Consider the following 19674-nt stretch of genomic DNA (forward strand, 5'->3'; position numbering starts at 1 on the left):
AAAATAAGATCTGCATTGCTTATATCTGACAGTTCCCACTAAGGATGAAACTGGTCACCTACTGCCTCCTGGTGGTCAATGTGCTTTAATTATTTGATTTTCAGGCTTTTTAAAAAATATTCAAGATATCATGAAATCATATTGAAGAGAATGGGTTCAGAGTGAAGCAGAAGCTAAAAACAAGCCTACATATACCCTATGAATTTTAGCAGCATTATCCAGTCAGTCTTGTGAACTTCGTTCATTCAAATTAATGGTCTTGAGATTTTGTTTTTTTTTTTAACCACAATTTCTGTAAGAACCTGTTTTTTAAAATAAAGGTGTTGTTTAAAATAGCACCTACGTTTTCCAAAGTTCCACATACTTGCAATATAAAGTTGGAAGGAAAAAATGTTATTTTCCTAAATGAAAAATTTTGCAGATATTGATCAGTGGAATAAAGTTATTGAACAATTAGGTACACCGTCAGCAGATTTCATGAAAAAACTACAGCCCACTGTACGGAATTATGTAGAAAACAGGCCGAAATATCCAGGTATCAAATTTGAAGAACTGTTCCCAGACTGGATATTTCCATCAGAGTCTGATCGTGATAAGCTAAAAAGTAAGTGTATGTGTACAAGTTTAGTAAAGAACTAGGATTTTTGATTTGTTTTGCTACAATTTTGTAGAAATTGTATTTGTCAGGTTACAGTCAGAATCTATCGTGCTAACTTGTTGATTTATTATTTCATTTTTTCCAACTGAATCAGCCCGAGATTCCAGTGAAATAATTTAATCTGTGGAAATTCAGATATCAAGCTCCAAGATCAAATTTTGAAATTTAGCATTCTGAATGATAGTTTAACTGTTGAAGAAAAGTACAATACTTATTCTAGTTGATACATAAAAATAAAAATAACCTGGTTTTAGATCACGTGAAGTATTAATACTACCTTACAATGCCTTGGTAAGGCTACACTTGGAATATGTCATCCAGTTTTGGTCACCACAATGTAAAAAAGATGTTGAGACTCTAGAAAGTACAGAGAAGAGCAACAAAGATGATTAGGGGACTGGAGGCCAAAGCATATAAGGAAAGGCTGCTGGAATTGGGTATGTCTAGTTTAATGAAGAGAAGGAGGAGAGGGGACATGATAGCAGTGTTCCAATATCTCAGGGGCTGCCACAAAGAAGAGGGAGTCAAGCTATTTTCCAAAGTGCCTGAAGGCAGGATAAGAAGCAACAGATGGAAACTAATCAAGGAGAGAAGCAATCTAGAACTAAGGAGAAACTTCCTGACAGATAGAACAATTAACCAGTGGAACAACCTGCCTCCAGAAGCGGTGAATGCTCCAACACTGGAAGTTTTTAAGAAGAGACTGGGTAGCCATTTGTCCAAAATGGTATAGGGTTTCCTGCCTGAGCAGGGGGTTGGACTTTATGACCTCCAAGGTCCCTTCCAACTTTATTATTATTGTTGTTGTTATTGTTGATTTTAGAAAGAACCAGCAGAGTCATACTCCACCTTATATTAAGGCTGCACCTGTGGAGGTGGTCAATAGCATTAAGTGCCTAAGGGTTCAGATAACTAACAATCTGACTTGGTCCCTTCCTACATTATCCTTAGTGAAGCGTGCAAATCAGCATTTGCATTTCTTGCTTCAGATGAGAAAAAGGACCTTCTGTCCTGGCCACTTTTTATAAAGGCACGATTGAGAGCGTTTTAACAAAATTCATCACTGTCTGGTTTGGTGGCTGCAGTGCCTCAGATAGAAGATCCATACAGAGAGTGGTAAGGACAGCTGAGAAGGTCATAGGAAGCTCGCTTCCCTTTATTCAGGGCACTGCTTATAAGCGCTATGTGCTTAGAGCTCGAAGCATTGTTAGAGACCCCACACACCCACTTCACTGTCTGTTTCCCCTCTGGGAGGAGGTTTCAAAGTATTTCCAGATTCTAATAACATCTGTGTTCCTTATGCCATCCATCTTGTAAATTTGCAGGATTCTTTTTTTTTTTTTTTTGCCATGTTATGTATACATTCGAACTACACTATGATGTTTCTCTGTGTCATATATATGTGTGTATGTGGATATATGCATAATGGTGTTTTTTGAGAGCTGAATGTAATGAAATTTCATTTTAATGTATGCTGATTAGTGTACATTTACAGTGGCAATAAAGTTTTTATTCTGTTCTATACATATTCTTAATATTGTCTCTAATGTAAGAAATTGTGGGTATCTGTTTTTAATTGTCTGATTATATTTACAAGTAGTACTCCTATCAGTTTCATCATCTGATATTGTGAATATCCCAAGTTCTGATATTACTTAGTACCTGATATTAATAAACAAACAAAAGAATAAATTATCTTTAACAATGAAATGCCTTTAACACGATAGATAGATAGATAGATAGATAGATGATAGAATTTTATCTTTATGCATCAAAATTTTAATTGCAAGACATTTTTTCTATTCCTGTTTTCTAGCGAGTCAAGCTAGAGATTTACTATCAAAAATGCTAGTAGTAGATCCAGACAAACGAATTTCAGTAGATGAAGCTTTGCGACATCCATATATCACAGTTTGGTATGACCCAGCTGAAGCAGAAGCAGTAAGTATACCTTAAGATCTTTTTATTTTTATGTATATAACACTCAGTAACAAAGATTGCCTTCTTTTTTCATGAATTTAACATTTTACTATAATTTACATAACATATAAGGAAGAGTAAATCATCTGAAGATAGCATAATAATAAAATAATGATGATGATTATCATTATTTTATTATTAAAATATATGATTAAAAGTAATAATTTAAAATTCACTTTTGTTGTTGTTAATTGCGAAGTCGTGTCCGACCCCTCGCGACCCCGTGGACAATGTTCCTCCAGGTCTTCCTGTCCTCTACCATCTTCTGGAGTCCATTTAAGTTCACACCTACTGCTTCAGTGACTCCATCCAGCCATCTCATTCTCTGTCGTCCCCTTCTTCTATTGCCCTCAATCTTTCCCAGCATTAGGCCCTTCTCCAGTGAGTCCTTCCTTCTCATTAGGTGGCCAAAGTATTTTGAGTTTCAACTTCAGGATCTGGCCTTCTAAAGAGCAGTCGGGGTTGATCTCTTCTAGGACTGACCGGTTTGAACGCCTTGCAGTCCAAGGGACTCGCAGGAGTCTTCTCCAGCACCATAGTTCAAAGGCCTCAATTCTTTTGCGCTCAGCCTTTCTTATGGTCCAACTTTCACAGCCATACATTGCAACTGGGAAAACCATGGCCTGGACTATACGCACTTTTGTTGGCAGGGTGATGTCTCTGCTTTTTAGTATGCTGTCTAGATTTGCCATAGCTTTCCTCCCCAGGAGCAAGCGTCTTTTAATTTCTTGGCTGCAGTCCCCATCTGAGGTGATTTTTGAGCCCAGAAAAATAAAATCTGTCACTACCTCCATTTCTTCGCCATCTATTTGCCAGGAATTGAGAGGGCCGGATGCCATGATTTTGGTTTTCTTAATGTTGAGTTTCAAGCCAACTTTTGCATTCTCCTTCTTCACCCGCATCAAGAGGCTCTTTAATTCCTCTTCACTTTCTGCCATTTGCGTGGTGTCATCTGCATATCTTTAAAATTCACTAAAAGATTTTAATATTGGAAAGACCAATCAGAATAGATGACTCTTGCATTTCACTTGATAAGTCATTGATAAGTCATTTAGTAAGGATTCTGCGTATAGGGCATTTATAGGTAGTCTTTGGGTCTATATAAAAAAATATTAATTCCAACACTTGAATTGGACTTGAAAACTTAATAGATTCCAGTTCAGATGACAACATACAGTCATATCATCATCACAATCACTAATAGAATCAAGAGTGCACCAAAATACTGTTCCTAGCTCCATAAGTAATGGTTTCATTTTTAACTGTAATATTTACAGCTGTATTTATCGAAAGATAAAGTAGCACTGTTTTTTTGTTTATAGCCACCTCCCCAAATCTATGATGCACAATTGGAAGAAAGAGAACATGCCATTGAAGAATGGAAAGGTAAGTAAAACTTGCAATATATTTGGCAACTTTGATAAAATATTTTGCGGATATCCCATAAAGAACTGGAATAGAGATAAAGTGAATATACCCTTTTGCATAAATCATAGTGCATTTTCCTGCTAAGCAAATTTATATTCTACTAAATATCAGTGTTGATATTTAAAATTGGGTTGTTTTAATTTAAATGTCATGTTGTTTTCATCATCAACAATAAAAACATTTTCATCTGCAATAAAATTTAGAACTTTAAAGATTTTGTCCAAGCAAAACTTACTCTGATTTTATTGTATCATTCTTTTTCTCTTGGCAATACTGAAAAGTATTCTCAGCAGTATCTAAAAATGAATTAAAAATAACTACTTTATTATATGCTGTCAAATTTTCTTAAGGGACTATTCAAAGTAAGCCTAAGTGGATGCAGGTCTTCAGCTTTGGTATTGCAAAGCGATTAATCGTCTAGCTTCCATGAACATATGTGCGCTCTCTCTCCCTCTCCCTCTCCCTCTCTCTTTCCCTCTCTCCCTCCCCCCCCCTCCCTCTCTCCCCCTCTCCCTTCGTCTCCCTCCCCCTCCCTCCTTCTCTCCCTCTCCCTCTCCCTCTCTCCCTCCCTCTCTCTCTCTCTTGCTCTGCAGGATGAAGGCCTCTTCCATATGTTTCCAACCCATACGGTCCTGAGCTTTCTTTTGCCAATACTTGCTGATGTCCTTAATCCATCTTGTTTTAGATCTCTTTCGTGGATGCTTTTTATCGACTGGGACCCATTCTATGACTGCCTTGCTCCACCTGCCATCAGTTATTCTTGCTAGGTGATCATTTTCATTTCAATTCTTTTACTCTCTTGATGGCATCGTATACCTTCGTTTGTTCTCTAATCCATGTGCAGGTCTTTCTTTTCTTGTAATGCCGAGCGTGTATCTTTCCACAGCTCTTTGCACCACTCACGGCTTTTGTATCGATAGTGAGGTTAGTGTCCGTGTTTCACCGGCATATAAGTTACAGCAGGTCGCACGCACTGATCGAAAACATTTCAGGCAGAGGGGGAGGTTGTTCTTGAAAATGATGCTTAGCTTGCTGAATGCCTGCCAATCACATTTAACACACTGTTCATTTTTTTTTACTATATCACCTTCCATTGAAATCTATTGGTCAAGGTATAGGTAGTGGTCTACTACATCTATTCTTTCTTTGGTGAATTTATTAAACATATCCTGGCTCTTTTTCAGGTTTATTTTTAAGCTAAATGGTTCTCACACTTTGTGCAGTTCTTGTAGGTGTCTTTGTAGCTCTTCTGGGTCTTGTGAGAAGAGAACAACATCATCTGCAAATCTTAAGGGATTTAAATAGGTGCCATTGATTTTTATTCCATCTTTTGCCCAGTCTTGTTTGTGAAATACTTCTTCAAGGCAGGCTGAGAAAAGGATAGGTGCTATTGTATTTCCTTGTCATACACCTCGTTCTATGTTGGCTTCCACTTTAAGATCATTAAGGCAAATTGTCATTGTTTTTATATATATTGATTGTAGTAAATTTATGTAAGCAGTGTCTAAGCCTTGGTTAAGCAATGCATTAATTATTGCTTGCTGGAATACTGAATCAAATGCCTTTTTGTAGTCAATGAAGCCATGTACAGAGGCGTGATGTACTCCTTGTGCCTTTCAATGATTTGCTGAACAATCTGGATGTGATCCATTGTGCTTTAGCCACTTCTGAACCGTGCTTGGTCTTTGGCTGTGCGTCCTTTAATGTTCTCAATATTCTTTTTGCTATTATCTTGGGGAAAACCTTGTGGAGGAGTGAAAGAAGACTTATTGGGTGATAGTTCTTTAAATCATCTTGGATCCCTTTCTTGTGTATAAGAATCACTTTTGCATTTTTCGATGCATTGAGTATTTTTTCTTCTCTAAGGCATCTCAAATATAATTTTGCTAGTATTTTGTGTAAACTGTGACCACCAGCTTTCAGCATTTCAACCATAACACAATAATTTCCTGAAGCTTTGCCATTTTTCATTGATTTTATGGCACTTGGTACTTCTCCCACTAGTATATCTGGCATTTCCTCTTTTGTGGGTGTTGTTACTTTTGAGTGATCTTGATATTTGTATAGCTCTAAATGGAATTTTCTAATTATTTCTAAAATTTACTGTCTTGTTCTGCACACAGAGCCATCTTCACGTTTTAATGCAAAAACTTTCTGTCTTATATTTATAAGCTTGCATTTTGCTCTATTAATCCCTTTGCTTTCTTCAATTGATGTATTTTTTCTTGGATACATTTTCTTATGGTCTTGCAAAGTTCAATATACTCCAGTTTATTAGTGAAGCTTCTTGTATTCTTCATTCTCTGTCATTTTTCCATTAAATCAATACTTTCACCAGAGATTTTCGACTGTACAAAGTGTTTTTCTGATGGTGCTATAGATGTAGCAGATTCAAGGGATGTTTTTGACTATTTGTTCATTTTGGTCTGTAATGTTCATATATATATATATATATATATATATATATATATATATGTATGTATGTATGTATGTATGTATGTATATATTCAGCAAGTATTGCAGGCTCAGTTGGCAAAAGAAAGCTCAGGCCCATATAGGTTGGAAACATGCAGAAGAGGTCTTCATTTTGCAATGGATAGATAATGGCTAAAATGATGACGATGCTATATATATAATTTTGTCATGAGAACAATGAAGATCTTGTTAGAGACTGTTTTAAACATTTCAAGATTATGAAAGGCAATGAAAGCAACAAGTGTATTATTGTTTCTTATGTCCATATTTATTCTCTTCTTTATATGTAGAGTTAATATATAAGGAAGTAATGGATTGGGAAGAAAGAAATAAGAATGGTTTGGTAAAAGAACAGTCTTCAGGTTAGTCATTGATATAATAGATTATTTTTTCCTTTTGCATTTTTTTATGGTAAGTTGTTTTATTCACAATTGCTAACAAAGGATGGGTACTAAATAAGTTATGTATCTTGCAATGGATAATATACACACATGACTAGAAACAAGATAAAAAGCTTTTTGATTACAAAAAAAGAGGCTGTAAAAAGTTAAAAACTTTTACACAGATGGAGAGATATGCCATTTCTCTTTTGAAACAATTTTACTTGGTGTATGCTTGGTTGCTAGGAATTCTGGTTTATTCAGAAATATTTTCCTGGGAGCGGTGCAGGTTCATTGCTCTTCATGAGAAGCAATAATTTGCTCTCTGTAAACTTTCTTAATTGCAGTATATGACACAGGTAAATAGAAACATTGCCTGATTTGTACTCCAAGGGAATGTTAAGTGTTATGAGTGTCAGTTTGCACCTAGCTTTCAGGAACAAATCAAAATAGTTATTTCCATCACTTTTGAAAATGCAAAGTCTATTAGTATCCAAGCTATTACTTCTCCTGAGTAAATCACAGGCCTGTGGCCCTGCAGACAGCATTATCGAAAGTATTATCTATCTGTGATGCTAAATGTGATTTTCTTGCAACACTGTAGATAGTTACAGCTCTTTTGTTTCCCTTGTGAAAATGAAGCATAGAGAATGGAGCTGATAATATGAATCTGGATGTTTGACAACATTCCTTGTAAAGTAGGATTGTTATGGCGTGAAACTGCTAATCAAAGGATGGCACCCTCTTCCTAGTTATATTTCTAGGAGGAGAAAACATGGAGAGACAGTTTGGGAAGGTGCAGGTGAAAGGACACATCTGAGGTATTCAAGACTGTGAATGCCATCCCTTGTCAAGATGGTAGTACTAGGAATAATCTCAGTAAAGGCTAATTTTGACAGGATATGGATAATTTGCAAAAATAAGCGAACCTGTTTTAAAATTCTTTTTTTTAAAAAAAAAACTTTCACAAAAAATTATTTATTGAAACTGCATTTGTTTCTATATTGATTGTGTGTCTTCCCTACATTCTGCCTGGTTTTGTTACCTTAGAGACTGCCTTCGAAGGGACATTTTTCAAATTGGCATTGTTTTTCCATGCATATGTTTTTAAGTGCACATACCTTTATGCCACATAAAACACCTATGCTTTCAACCATGTCTTGCCTCAGATTTTCTTATGCTTGGTTTACTTAGCACAGATGCAGCAGTGAACAGCAATACCAGCCCTTCTCAGTCATCATCAGTCAACGACATTTCATCCATGTCAACAGAACAAACATTGGCTTCAGACACGGACAGCAGCCTTGATGCTTTGACAGGAACACTTGAAGGATGTCGGTGATCAGCTTCGAAGATTAAGATTAGCAAAGAGTCTTTGCTTCTGTTGGGCCTCTATTGCTTGTAAGTTCATGGAGCCAAATAGAAAACTTCATGTTCTGCATGTTCCTCTAAAATAATGCCTGTGATTTTACTCAGTTGCAGTAAAACTGTCTGCTTAATATTGTAGAGTGAAAGCAACTTTGTATCTCAAGGCAAACGAAATATAAACATTAATATAACCTGTTCTGTTTTGACCTCTATCAGGTGAGCAGTTAAAATAACAAGATCAAACAAATCCACGGGCATTCTCACAGTTTTTTTAAAAAACATGTTTATAAAACAAATATGTGTGTGTGTGAAAGAGAGAGAGAGAGCGAGGAGGGAGGAAGGAAGGAAGGAAGGAAGGAAGGAAGGAAGGAAGGAAGGAAGGAAGGAAGGAAGGAAGGAAGGAAGGAAGATGTAAAATTCTGTTTCTTAACTATTCAATTGCAGTCATATGCCATTCTTAATATACCTTGCTGGTATTCTCAGTACTGTATAATATAGACACAATTGTTTTTCTGTATAGCACTTTTCTTGAGGCCGTTTTCTCTCCATCATCAAATAATATTGTATCCCTTCCCACAGAAGAAGCAAATGTGTGAATTTTTGCTTCATATTTTACATCTAAATGTGTTTCTGAATGTATTCTTTCAGTGCTTTTCTTTGAGGAGTAGGTGGGATAAGTAAAGATAAGTCTTAATACTTATCAGAATTAGGGTTTGTTTTTAAAATAGCAACGTTGGCACCTGTTTTTAAGAAGTTACTAAACACTTGTAGGAACTATGCCTTAATTGCCTTTTCCTGGTATTAACATAGAGAACCCGATGTTGACATCAAATTGGAGCTTACTTTGAGCCTCTTAATAGATATACCTTTAGTTGCTTTTGGTAGGTTATACGGGACCACTATATGGCTTATATTTACTTTTCAAAATTCACGTATAGAAAAAATTGAAATACATTATAAAAAGTGAAAGGAACCATTTCTGGAACTAAAATACAGAGGTAGGAATTACAGGTAATCCTCGCTTAGCAACATTAACTGGGATTGGGCTTTCCATTGGTAAGCGAAGCAGTCATTAGACAAAACATAACATGGCTACCCCACTTAGTGACTGCAGTTCTGGTAGTCTCATTTGCATGCGTTAGGCAAGGACCTCTCCCTTCTCCTGCCTTGCCGCACTCATTTCCACTTCAGTTACCTTCACTCGCCTATCTGGGCTCTTGGCTGCCTTGCATTCCACCTTTGCCACCTACCCCTCACTGTCCCCAGCTGACCTTCGCCATCTTCTTTCTCCCACTGCTGACAAGGCACCCTGCAGTCATAAATGTGGGTGATTGCCAAGTGCCTGAATTTCATCACATGTGGGTGTGCTGCAGCAGCCATAACTTTTGAGCTGTAACTACCATTTGTTCAGTGACAGCATAATTTTGAATGGTTGCTGAATAAATGGCAATTATGTGAGGACTACTTCTATAATAACATACCACATATGTAAGGATGGGTTTTTTTAAATAAACAAATACCTAATTGCTTTGGTTCAATTTCTTCCTAGCTCTGAGCATCAGCAAAGTTTATATAACAGGAAAATATTTATGTGACTATGTAGGTGCATTGGCTGGTGAGCAATGTGTTTGAGGGAAGGTATGGTGGATGGAACTAAGTTGTGCATCAAAGCTAGGTGTTACAGTTATTGCAGATTTCCAGGCTGGGGGAGAGGCAGTTCCCTTAGAAGAGACTGGGAAAGGCATATTGTGTATTACCACCTTTTTTTTTCAGGCACCAGCACTTTACTAGCAGCACAAACATATGACTGGGAACAAGTCCTATTGAGTTTAATAAGTGTGATATGGGATTACTGCATAAATCCATTGTTTTTAGAGAGAACATTTTTTTAGCAATGTGTTCTTCAAAACATACTTTTAGAATGAGCCCTATACTCCTGATTTCTCCAGGTAGAATTTGTTATCAGATATTATAACTATAAGATATTCATGAAATTTTATCACTTGATAAAGTTCAGTTACTAAGTTGGAGCTAAACATATTGCCTTCCTTAAACATTCTGTTTCAGATATGATACCACATGAAATGCCTGTGAGAGCTTCCATTACATGTTAGCAATTAACAGAAAAATCCACATTCATATTTATCCTTAAATGAATATAAATATAAATTACATGATGTACAGACATATAATCTATTATTTACCCTAGTAAAATATTTCAGAAGACAATATTAATGAATAAAATTAAATAAAACATATCTCATTGCTCATTAAATAAACATAGGGACGAAAGAAAGATTGAAATGAAAGAACAAAGAAAGGTGTTTAACCATGTGCACTAAAACTTAATTCATAAAGTTGTTAAGCATTCCACCAAACTGTTTTGAAATAATTCTACAGCCCCTTCTTCTGCACAAAACCCACTCAATTTACCTGCATGAAATTTGGGAAGAACATTTCTCACTGTAAATGCTATCTATTTTGAAATGTAATATTGTGTCCCAAAATAATCACTTTTCCCCGTACTATCAATCACATTTAGCACATTGTAAAAAGACAGATTTGCAGATTTGCTTTTGAATTCATCCCATTTGGCTAAACAACCATAAAGCCATAGTTACATTTTTCTTAGTCTACACTGGGGAGATTAAACTTTTTGAAATTCACGTAGGATCAGGATCCTAGTTGGTACTGTATTTAACCAAAAAGAAGATGAGAATAGGAGTTTGACAAGATATAAATGTATATTGATTGAACTAATAACTATTAATTAACTCATTGCCTGTAAAGCTTAGGTCCCTTGTTCACAATATTAATTGATCCCCATCTTCATATACCAACATTCACTCATCCATACACCCCGCCCCCCATTGCATACAGAATCATTCAAGTACACAGATGTATTTTCCCCCTTTTTTTCCAGCAGAAGCCAACAATAGAACAGGATGGATATAGAATAAGATGAAGCGATGCCTGCAGTAAGAATGGAAAGAAAGAGAAGGGGTGGGAGCAAACTGGCTGGAGATTAGGTGATGGGAAGAGTTACTAGACAAAGAAGGAAAGAAAAGAAAGGACAAGTCAGTTATAATTATAATGTTTAAATTCAAGCTAATTTTCATAAAGAAAGACAGTTTGGTATAGTGTTAATGCACAGGCTAACCAGGAGACTGTAAGTTCTAGTCTCAGCTTAGGTACAAAGCCAACTGACTCTCAGCAGACAGTGGTGAATTACTTCCAAAATCTAGCCAAATCTAGAGGGCATATATGCAATCTTCAGAGAAATTCAGGCTTTGTAGCATGATCCCTTCAACTATTTGTACTTCATGCTAATTCCTTTGTTTTCATAGCTTGCTGTATTAGCAGCAAATGTAAAATACCGCTACATCATTCATAGCAAATTATTTGGGTTTAGGGGTTATAGCTGAAGTTCTCTGTATGATCAGAATTTCTCTGCAGCCTTTCCCATTCCATGTTGGAGTTGGAGGAGGTAGAGATGATACATTCACACATTTTTTTAATTGTCGAGGTGTTACAATGCCTGGCAGTATAGGCTTTGCTTTGTGTTCCTGTAAAAGAACTTTCCTCCAAAAAGAGCTTTAATGAGTTTGAAATTGTGAACTTATATAAGAATTATGTAACTTTAAATAAAGCTAAATAATGTAAGGTTACATGGCGTAACTCTTTAAGAGTTTGCATTGTACTTTCAGAAGTACTGTGAAAATAATTTTATGTTTGGACTATTTTTTGTAAATATGGGCATTCATTCATCTATAGGCACATTGAATATTGAAAAAATGTGTCTGCCTTTACAATATATTGTTCAGCAGTAGTAGAAAATGGCATTTACTCAACCCTTGACGTAAGAGGAACCTATTATTTCTTAAGCATTGGTATAGGCATATCACATATAGGATATTTCCATTTTGGAGAAGAAAAGGGGGGTTTGGAATTGAAATACCCATTGTTTCTATGGAATGAATCCAGTACTGTAATAGTTTGAGGCCAGTTCAGATTAGATAGGTTAATTAGCCCTCAAATTTCTATGCTTGCCATCTTGAAAAATCTCCCTTGATTTTTCTTCACTTTATTTTTTTTTTTTTGAAAAGTGGTAACCTATGAAACAATTCAGCTGTTTCTGAATTCTGAAGGCATGCGGCATAAGAGTATCTCATCTATACTAAATTAAGAAGTACCATCGGCTAAATCCTGGGTGTGCTAAAGAAAGTGTAAAGTGATAAATGAATGGATTATCATTTAATAGGGAATAATGTATGCTCTAATTATATGTTATAGCTTTTTTGTTTTATGTATCTGAGGAGACAGAAATATGTGGTTGTATGTACGTGTAGTTGCAGTGGGACAACCAGTGAAGTGCACTGCATCCATGCATACAGAGAGACAGGTAGATGCAGCTTTTATAGCAGCTGTAGAAATGTTAATGCTATAGTACCCTATACTTCTTTCCTGCTTTGCAAAAATCATGAGATAGAATTAATAATAGTAAATATCACTGTCCCATTAAATGACACACACACACACACACACACACACACACACACACAATTTAAGTGATGGAGAGAAATATTTAACCTCACTTGCCTAGATTTTTTTCTTGTACATCACTCCATAGAGTTTTATAACAGATTATAAATTGATTAGAGGACATAGATAATGTCCTTGTTATAAATCACTTGACAGTATTCTTTTGAGTAATGGGTATGGCATTAATTCATTAAGAAAAACATAGACAACTCCAAGTATGCGAAGGAAGGAACAATGAATTGAACTTTATGATTCAATGGCCATTTTCCATATCTTAACTATTGGTAATGTTTGGCTAGCATTATATCGGCACCAGCCTAAGTATAACACAGTTCTAACATTTATTCATTGAGTTGAAAAGATAAAAAAAAAAACTAGTCAAAGTATAAGGACAGAGTTCTAAGCCTGAAGCATACATTTTCACAACTTGTTTTCTTTCTACAAAAGAATGTAAGAAGGATATAACCATTTTTTGTTTATAAGTTTGATGATGAATCCTACATTTCAGTAGAGTCATTTCTTACCAATTCAGATCAAATAGTATATAATTACTAAATACTTTCGGTCACCTGTAGTTTGACATGTTCAAATTAGTTCAGTGTTACTTTTCCAAAAGCCAAGTGTGTATTTGTAAATGTGCAAATCTTTTTGTAAAAATCCTGCCATGCACTTGTCTGCTGTAGCATGCGCTGACATTACTGTGAAATGTTTTAATAGGCATAATGTGTGTACTTCCTGTATTTAACTGCTCACCTGAAAAAAAAGGAGAATGAAGCAAATTGGCTAGCAAATGTTCAATTTCTGTACTATACATATTATTTTAAATATACTGAGTAGCTGAATGGCATTGCAGAGATAGAATGGTTTTACAAATTATTTTTCTATGTGCTCTCTTCTTTGTTCAGAAACATTACAGTCTGGATTGTTTGGAAAGTGCTTTAAGGAAATGAGTTTACACAAACTGCCTATTTATGATGAAATTTATGAAGAGAGACACATGTCTGCATATCATTTTTTTTAAAAAAAGCCAAGAGGTACATTTCATGATGCAGCAACAAAGGAAGCAAAAAGAGGGGCTCACTAGGAAAATGGATGAAATGGCCTTTCGTTAATACTGCAGCACAGTTTAAAAGTGAAGGCAGAAGTCAGTGCTTCCTGCTGCTTCCAATAATGTGTGCCAAAGGCTTAAAGCAGGGGTTCTCAACCTTGGCAACTTTAAGACTTGTGGACTTCAACTCCCAGAATTCCTCAGCCAGCTTTGCTTAAAGTTGCCAAGGTTAAGAACCCCTGGCTTAAAGGAAGTTGAACAAAGCTATTTTAGTTTAGATTAAATTGTCAGAAATTTAGACTACAGTAATTAAATGTAATTAAAAGGGAATATTTATGGATCCAAATGTTTACTTTTCAGATGACTTCAGTGTCTGTTTACCTTATGGTTCAGAGTTGGTTTAAGAATTGTAACACCTGCACCTTCACTGATCCATTCTATCTAAAACCTTTTCTGCAACACGGTATGCTGAAGTCTTTTGTTGCTGTTACATCATGTTTACATGATTTTTTTTAATTAAAAAACATGAATTTAGAGAGAAGGGCTTAGATCATATTACTAATTTAGGCCTGGATGTGCCCAGTGTGCCTTGACTCTCATTTTCCTTTGAATGGCAGATCACAGGTCATATCACGAATATGTTTTTGAAACTCTGTTAGCTTCACAAGATGCTTGTCGTCTGCTGAACTTGGGAAATTATTTTGAAAGCTTCTTTGATGTATAGAATTAAGTATAAGGTTTGTTGGATTAAGGCTAAAGTAATAGGATGCAATAGTATTGATCTGTACCTTTGGGCCATTATGTAGCACTCCATGAATTAGGGAAAATGCATATATGCAGTCTACAAATTTGTGCTAGGCTGTACTGCAAATTGCCAAGTTAATAATGTCTGAATCTTAGAGATTCTGAGTTCCAAAACAGAATTGGTGACCCTTATAGTTTGAGAATTGCTTGCTGGATAAAAATTCCTAAAATGGCCAAATACTTTTTTCCAAGTGCAGATACATTTTGCAGTAAGGAGGTCTATGTATAATAAATAGTTGAACTGCAAAATCCAGAACTGAAGAAATGCATATTAAGAACCTTGATTAAATTTTATGAATCTAAAATCAATAGTGCCTGTAAAGCTGGTTGAAGTTGTGATGTATAAAACTAATCAGGGCATATAAATTTAGCAATTCCATTGGAGTGGAATTTCTTCCTGGTGATGAATGTATTTGTAGAACTTAATTGAAGTACATGTATGTTTTACCGATTCCCAAGTCTAGAACTTGAGCCTCAAATTCATTTCTCTCAGAAGACTCCCTGATATTTTATGTCTTTCTTCCATCATGTATACTTCTGAGATCATATTTTATACATTGGGACATGAAAATTTGCCAAATATTTAAATAATTTGCTTAGAATCTTTTTAATGCCATTATATAACAAGTCTCATGTTATATGCACTGTGCATGATAAGAACTTTGTATTGAAGAATTGCAAGCCATCTACTCCTTATATGTACAAAACAAAACAAAAAATCATTCTCATTTTTGAATTATAAAATTATATTTTATTTTTATAATTGTAATTCTGATTGTGAATTTCACTGCCACTAACTCATTGTGGATATTGTAGATAAGCTTGGGTCCTATATTTCAATACTTATACAATTTAAAAAAAATAATGTCTCGGAAGTAGTAACATTTAATTAAACCCCAAGTTTAATTGGTTCTAAAATTAAGAAATGAATTCTTTTGAAAATTGAGAAATAAATGTTTAAAATGTGTTTAAAATTTACATTGTGTTATTTAAAATCTTATTGTTCATGTTGTCGTGCTGCTGTTCACTTTTTGCACTCCAGTAATTTTTAAAAAATTTTTAAGCATGTTAATTCTTCTCAGTATATTCATGCCTCCTGTCTTTATTGGTAAATCATTTATAGCATTTTGTATATTACAATCGAGATTGATGCAGTTCAACACAACTATAGCACCAGCTCTTACAAATACCTGTATATAAAAGTAATATTTTCCTTATTTTCAGGGTTTATATATGGTTGCACATATAGGTGGTCCTCATTTAACAACTGCAGATTAAGAGAGCAATCAAACTTATGAAACGTATGATGGTGCTGAATGAATGGTAGTTCTGATTAGCCATCAGCGCAGCATCTCTGTGGTCACATGGTCTAGGTCAGGGTAGGTAACCTTGGCTCTTTTATGACTTCTGGACTTCAATACCCAGAATTCCTGAACTAGTCATGCTGACTCAGGAATTCTGGGAGTTGAAGTCCACAAGTCATAAAAGAGCCAAGGTTCCCTACCCCTGGTCTAGGTGCTAGTGCCCATCTTGAAATTGCAGCACCCCAGAGTCATGTAATTGCACTTTGCGATCTTCCCTGCCAATGTCCCACAGGCAAAGTCAATGGGAAAGCCTGCAGGAAGTCATGGTCACTGTGAGGTCCTAGCTTAACAAATAAATTTTCTTGGGCATATTTATTTTCCACTAACTTCAGTTAGAAAATTACTAAGTTTACAGGCTTTCATTATGACTTCAGGCTTATGGCCTAGTAATGGAGCAGTAATTTTAAAAATCCATATGTTTAAAGTTCTGTGAGTGAAGTATTCGCTAATTTTTTCAATCTGCATTTAAACATTTGTTGAGTTGATTTCAGAGTGACCTAAGCTCATCTTTCTTTCTTAGATGTAAAGATATCAGTATTAGCAATCAGTTCATTTCTTAAGATTTTACAATAAAAGATTAGCAATTTATCATAGATTTGATTTTTTTATATTTATAATATAAATATTTTTTATGGTCCATTGTAATACTATAAAAATTACATTTTTATAGTGTACTTTAAGTATATCTCTCTCACACATACATACACACACAAACAAAACCTTTGTTAAGAAAATCCTAAAGGTAAAGGTTTCTCCTGCCCAGTCGTATCTGACTCTAGAGGGCAAATTCCCATATCTGTTTCTTAGCTGAGGCACACGGAATGCTATTACCTTCTCACTAAAGTTGTTTATCTATTGTTTATCTACTTGCATTTGCATGCTTTTGAACTGTTAGGTGGGCAGGAGCTGGGGCAAGTAACAGTGGCGCTCAGTTCTCAAACCCAGGCTGTTAGCTTTCCAACTGAGAAGCTCAGCCTCTTTAGCCTCTGTACCATTATGCTAATCCTAATCATGCTAGTAATACTGCGCTCTTAATTAAGAGAAATTATTGTATAAATGAAGGAGAGCTTTACTTCTTTCCTTTAAGGTGAAGCGTATACACAGTAACCACATTTTACTGCTCTTGCAGGGCACATTAGGTACAATGTTGTAAATGAGAAACTGCACCATACCTTTATATAGAAACAGATAAATAAAATATTTTAATGCTTAGGTGAGGTTTTTCAACAAGAAGTAGAAACGAACTGCATTCTGGACTTTTAATTACCCTGACATCAACTGGGAGACAAACTGCACCAAGTGGAAGATCAAACAGATTCCTGACAAATCTAGCAGACAACTTTGTCTCCCAAAAAGTAGAGAAGGGAACTAGGGCATCAGCCATATTGGATTTAATTCTCACTAATAGAAGATGAAATTATAGAAGGTGTTGAAACTACAGGAACCTTGTGGGGGAGGAGTGATCATGCAATATTAAAATTCAACATGCAAGCACAAGCAATAGAACCTAGTCAAACTAGAGTCTTGGATTTTAAGAGAGCTAATTTCAATAAACTTCCTCAAGGGGAAAACAACTCAAGAAGCTTGGGAAATTTTGAAAAGTGAGATTATAAAAGCCCAGTCTAGCACAATACTAACAAAGAAGAAAAATTAACAGCTCTCAAATGGCTGCTTAAAGAACTCTGATAAATTGAAAGACAAAAAGGACAAGTATAAAAAGTGGAAAGGGGGGCACATAACTAATGTAGAATATCAGCAAATAGCCCGAGCCTGCAAAGATGAAGTGAGGAAAGCTTAAGGCTTAAAATGAACTAAGGCTTGCAACAAAAGTCAAAAATAGCAAAAAAAGCTTTCATCGTGTAAAAAACAAGAAAAAAGGAAATAAATGGTCCATTAGTGGGAGAAAGTGGTAGGAAGGTGACGAGCAACAGGGAGAAAGCAGAACTACTTAACTTGTTTTTTGCATCCGTCTTTACACAAAGGGAAAAATAGTCCATCCTATCAAAAACTACTGTAAAAAACCAATTCGAAACACAAGTTAAAATAGGCAATAAAATGGTAAGTGAGCACTGTCCACCCTAGACGAGTTCAAATCACCAGGACCAGTTGGATTACACCCAAGGTTCTGAAGGAACTGGCAGATGTGATCTCAGAACCACTGAACTATATCTTTCAAAGATCCTGGAGCACTGGGTAATCACCAGAGGACTGGAAAAGAGCTGATATAGTTCCCATCTTCAAAAAAGGAAAAAAAATGTATCCAGAAAACTAGAGACCTATCAGCCTGATCTCAATATCTGGGAAGATTCTGGAAAAGATAAGCAATGAATCAGAGAACACCTAGAGGCAAAGTCATAACCAAAAACCAACAGGCTTAAGATACAGAAGGATCTTTACAGACTTGAACATTAGGCACTATCTAACAAAATGAAATTCAATAAGAAAAAAATCTACATTTAGGCAAGAAAAACCAAATGCACAGGTACTGTATAGGTGGTATCTTGCTCAATAGTAGTAACTGAGAGGGATCTTGGATTCCTAGTGGACAGTCACTTAAATATGAGCCAGTAGTGTGCTGTAGCTGCCAAAAAAGCCAACACAGTGCTAGGCTGCATTAACAAAGGGATAGAATCATGATCATATGAAGTGTTAATACCACTTTATAATGCCTACGTAAAGCCACACTTGGAATACTGCATCCAGTTTTGGTCACCACAATGTAAAAAAGATGTTGAGACTCTAAAAAGAGTACAGACAAGCAACAAAGATGAATAGAGGACTGGAGGCTAAAACATATAACGAATGGTTGTTGGAATTGGGTATGTCTAGTCTAATGAAGAGAAGGACTAGGGGTGACATGATAGCAGTGTTCCAATATCTCAGGGGCTGCCACAAAGAAGAGGGAGTCAAGCTATTCTCCAAAGCACCTGAGGGCAGGACAAGAAGCAATGGATAGAAACTAATCAAACAGAGAAGCAATCTAGAACTAAGGAGAAATTTCCTGGCAGAACAATTAATCAGTGGAATAAGAAGGTGTGAATGCTCCAATACTGGAAGTTCTTAAAAAGACACTGGACAACCATTTGTCTGAAATGGTATAGGGCTTCCCGTCTGAGCAGGAGGTTAGACTAGAAGACCTCCAAGGTCCCTTCCAACTATTATTATTGTTGTTGTTGTTATTTGACATGAACCTCAGTCAACTGAACATTCAAATTGATTGGCGCTGATGGTTGACACAGATTGCTGCCAGCATCCTAGGTATCAACCAAGTACCTCCTTAAAATGTAAGATGTTCTGAGTAGTGCAGTTTTTTGTAGCATTGCTGGAGTTATTGCAGGAAGCTGCAGTTTCTTGAAATATTTTGCAAAGTTTTTGGACATAGTTCCCAGTGCCCCGATGACAATGGGTATCACTGTTACATGTTTCATCTATAATCGCACAGTTTCGATGGCCAGGTCGCGATATTTCATAATTTTTCCAGTTCTTTTTCTTCGACTGTGGCATCTCCTGGTACAGCGATATCAATCAGCTGCATGCTTTGGTTCTCTACAACTGCGATATCTTGCGTGTTGTGTTTCAAATGGCGATCTGTCTGTATTCAAAAGTCGCACAAGATCTTCACCCTCT

The 19674-nt window shown here is 35.9% G+C and overlaps 1 protein-coding gene across 4 annotated transcripts in view; it reads left to right on the forward strand.

Moving 5' to 3' along the window:
- The window catches only part of MAPK9 (mitogen-activated protein kinase 9), a 49797-nt gene extending 34136 nt beyond the window's left edge, over nt 1-15661 (forward strand). For 3 of the 4 annotated variants that reach the window (XM_039364577.1, XM_039364578.1, XM_039364579.1), the window contains 5 exons: nt 422-604; nt 2475-2599; nt 3961-4024; nt 6832-6903; nt 8121-15661. In XM_039364577.1, coding sequence (XP_039220511.1) covers nt 422-604; nt 2475-2599; nt 3961-4024; nt 6832-6903; nt 8121-8263 — 587 coding nt within the window. In that variant the 3' untranslated portion in view covers nt 8264-15661. Of the gene's footprint in view, nt 1-421; nt 605-2474; nt 2600-3960; nt 4025-6831; nt 6904-8115 lie in introns of all 4 variants that reach the window. The other variant, XM_039364580.1, reaches the window with a different exon arrangement.
- Nucleotides 15662-19674: the final 4013 nt, after the last annotated feature.

This window comes from Crotalus tigris, unplaced genomic scaffold (genome assembly GCF_016545835.1).
Source record: "Crotalus tigris isolate CLP2741 ecotype Arizona unplaced genomic scaffold, ASM1654583v1 scf7180000019813.360662, whole genome shotgun sequence".
NCBI lineage: Eukaryota > Metazoa > Chordata > Lepidosauria > Squamata > Viperidae > Crotalus > Crotalus tigris.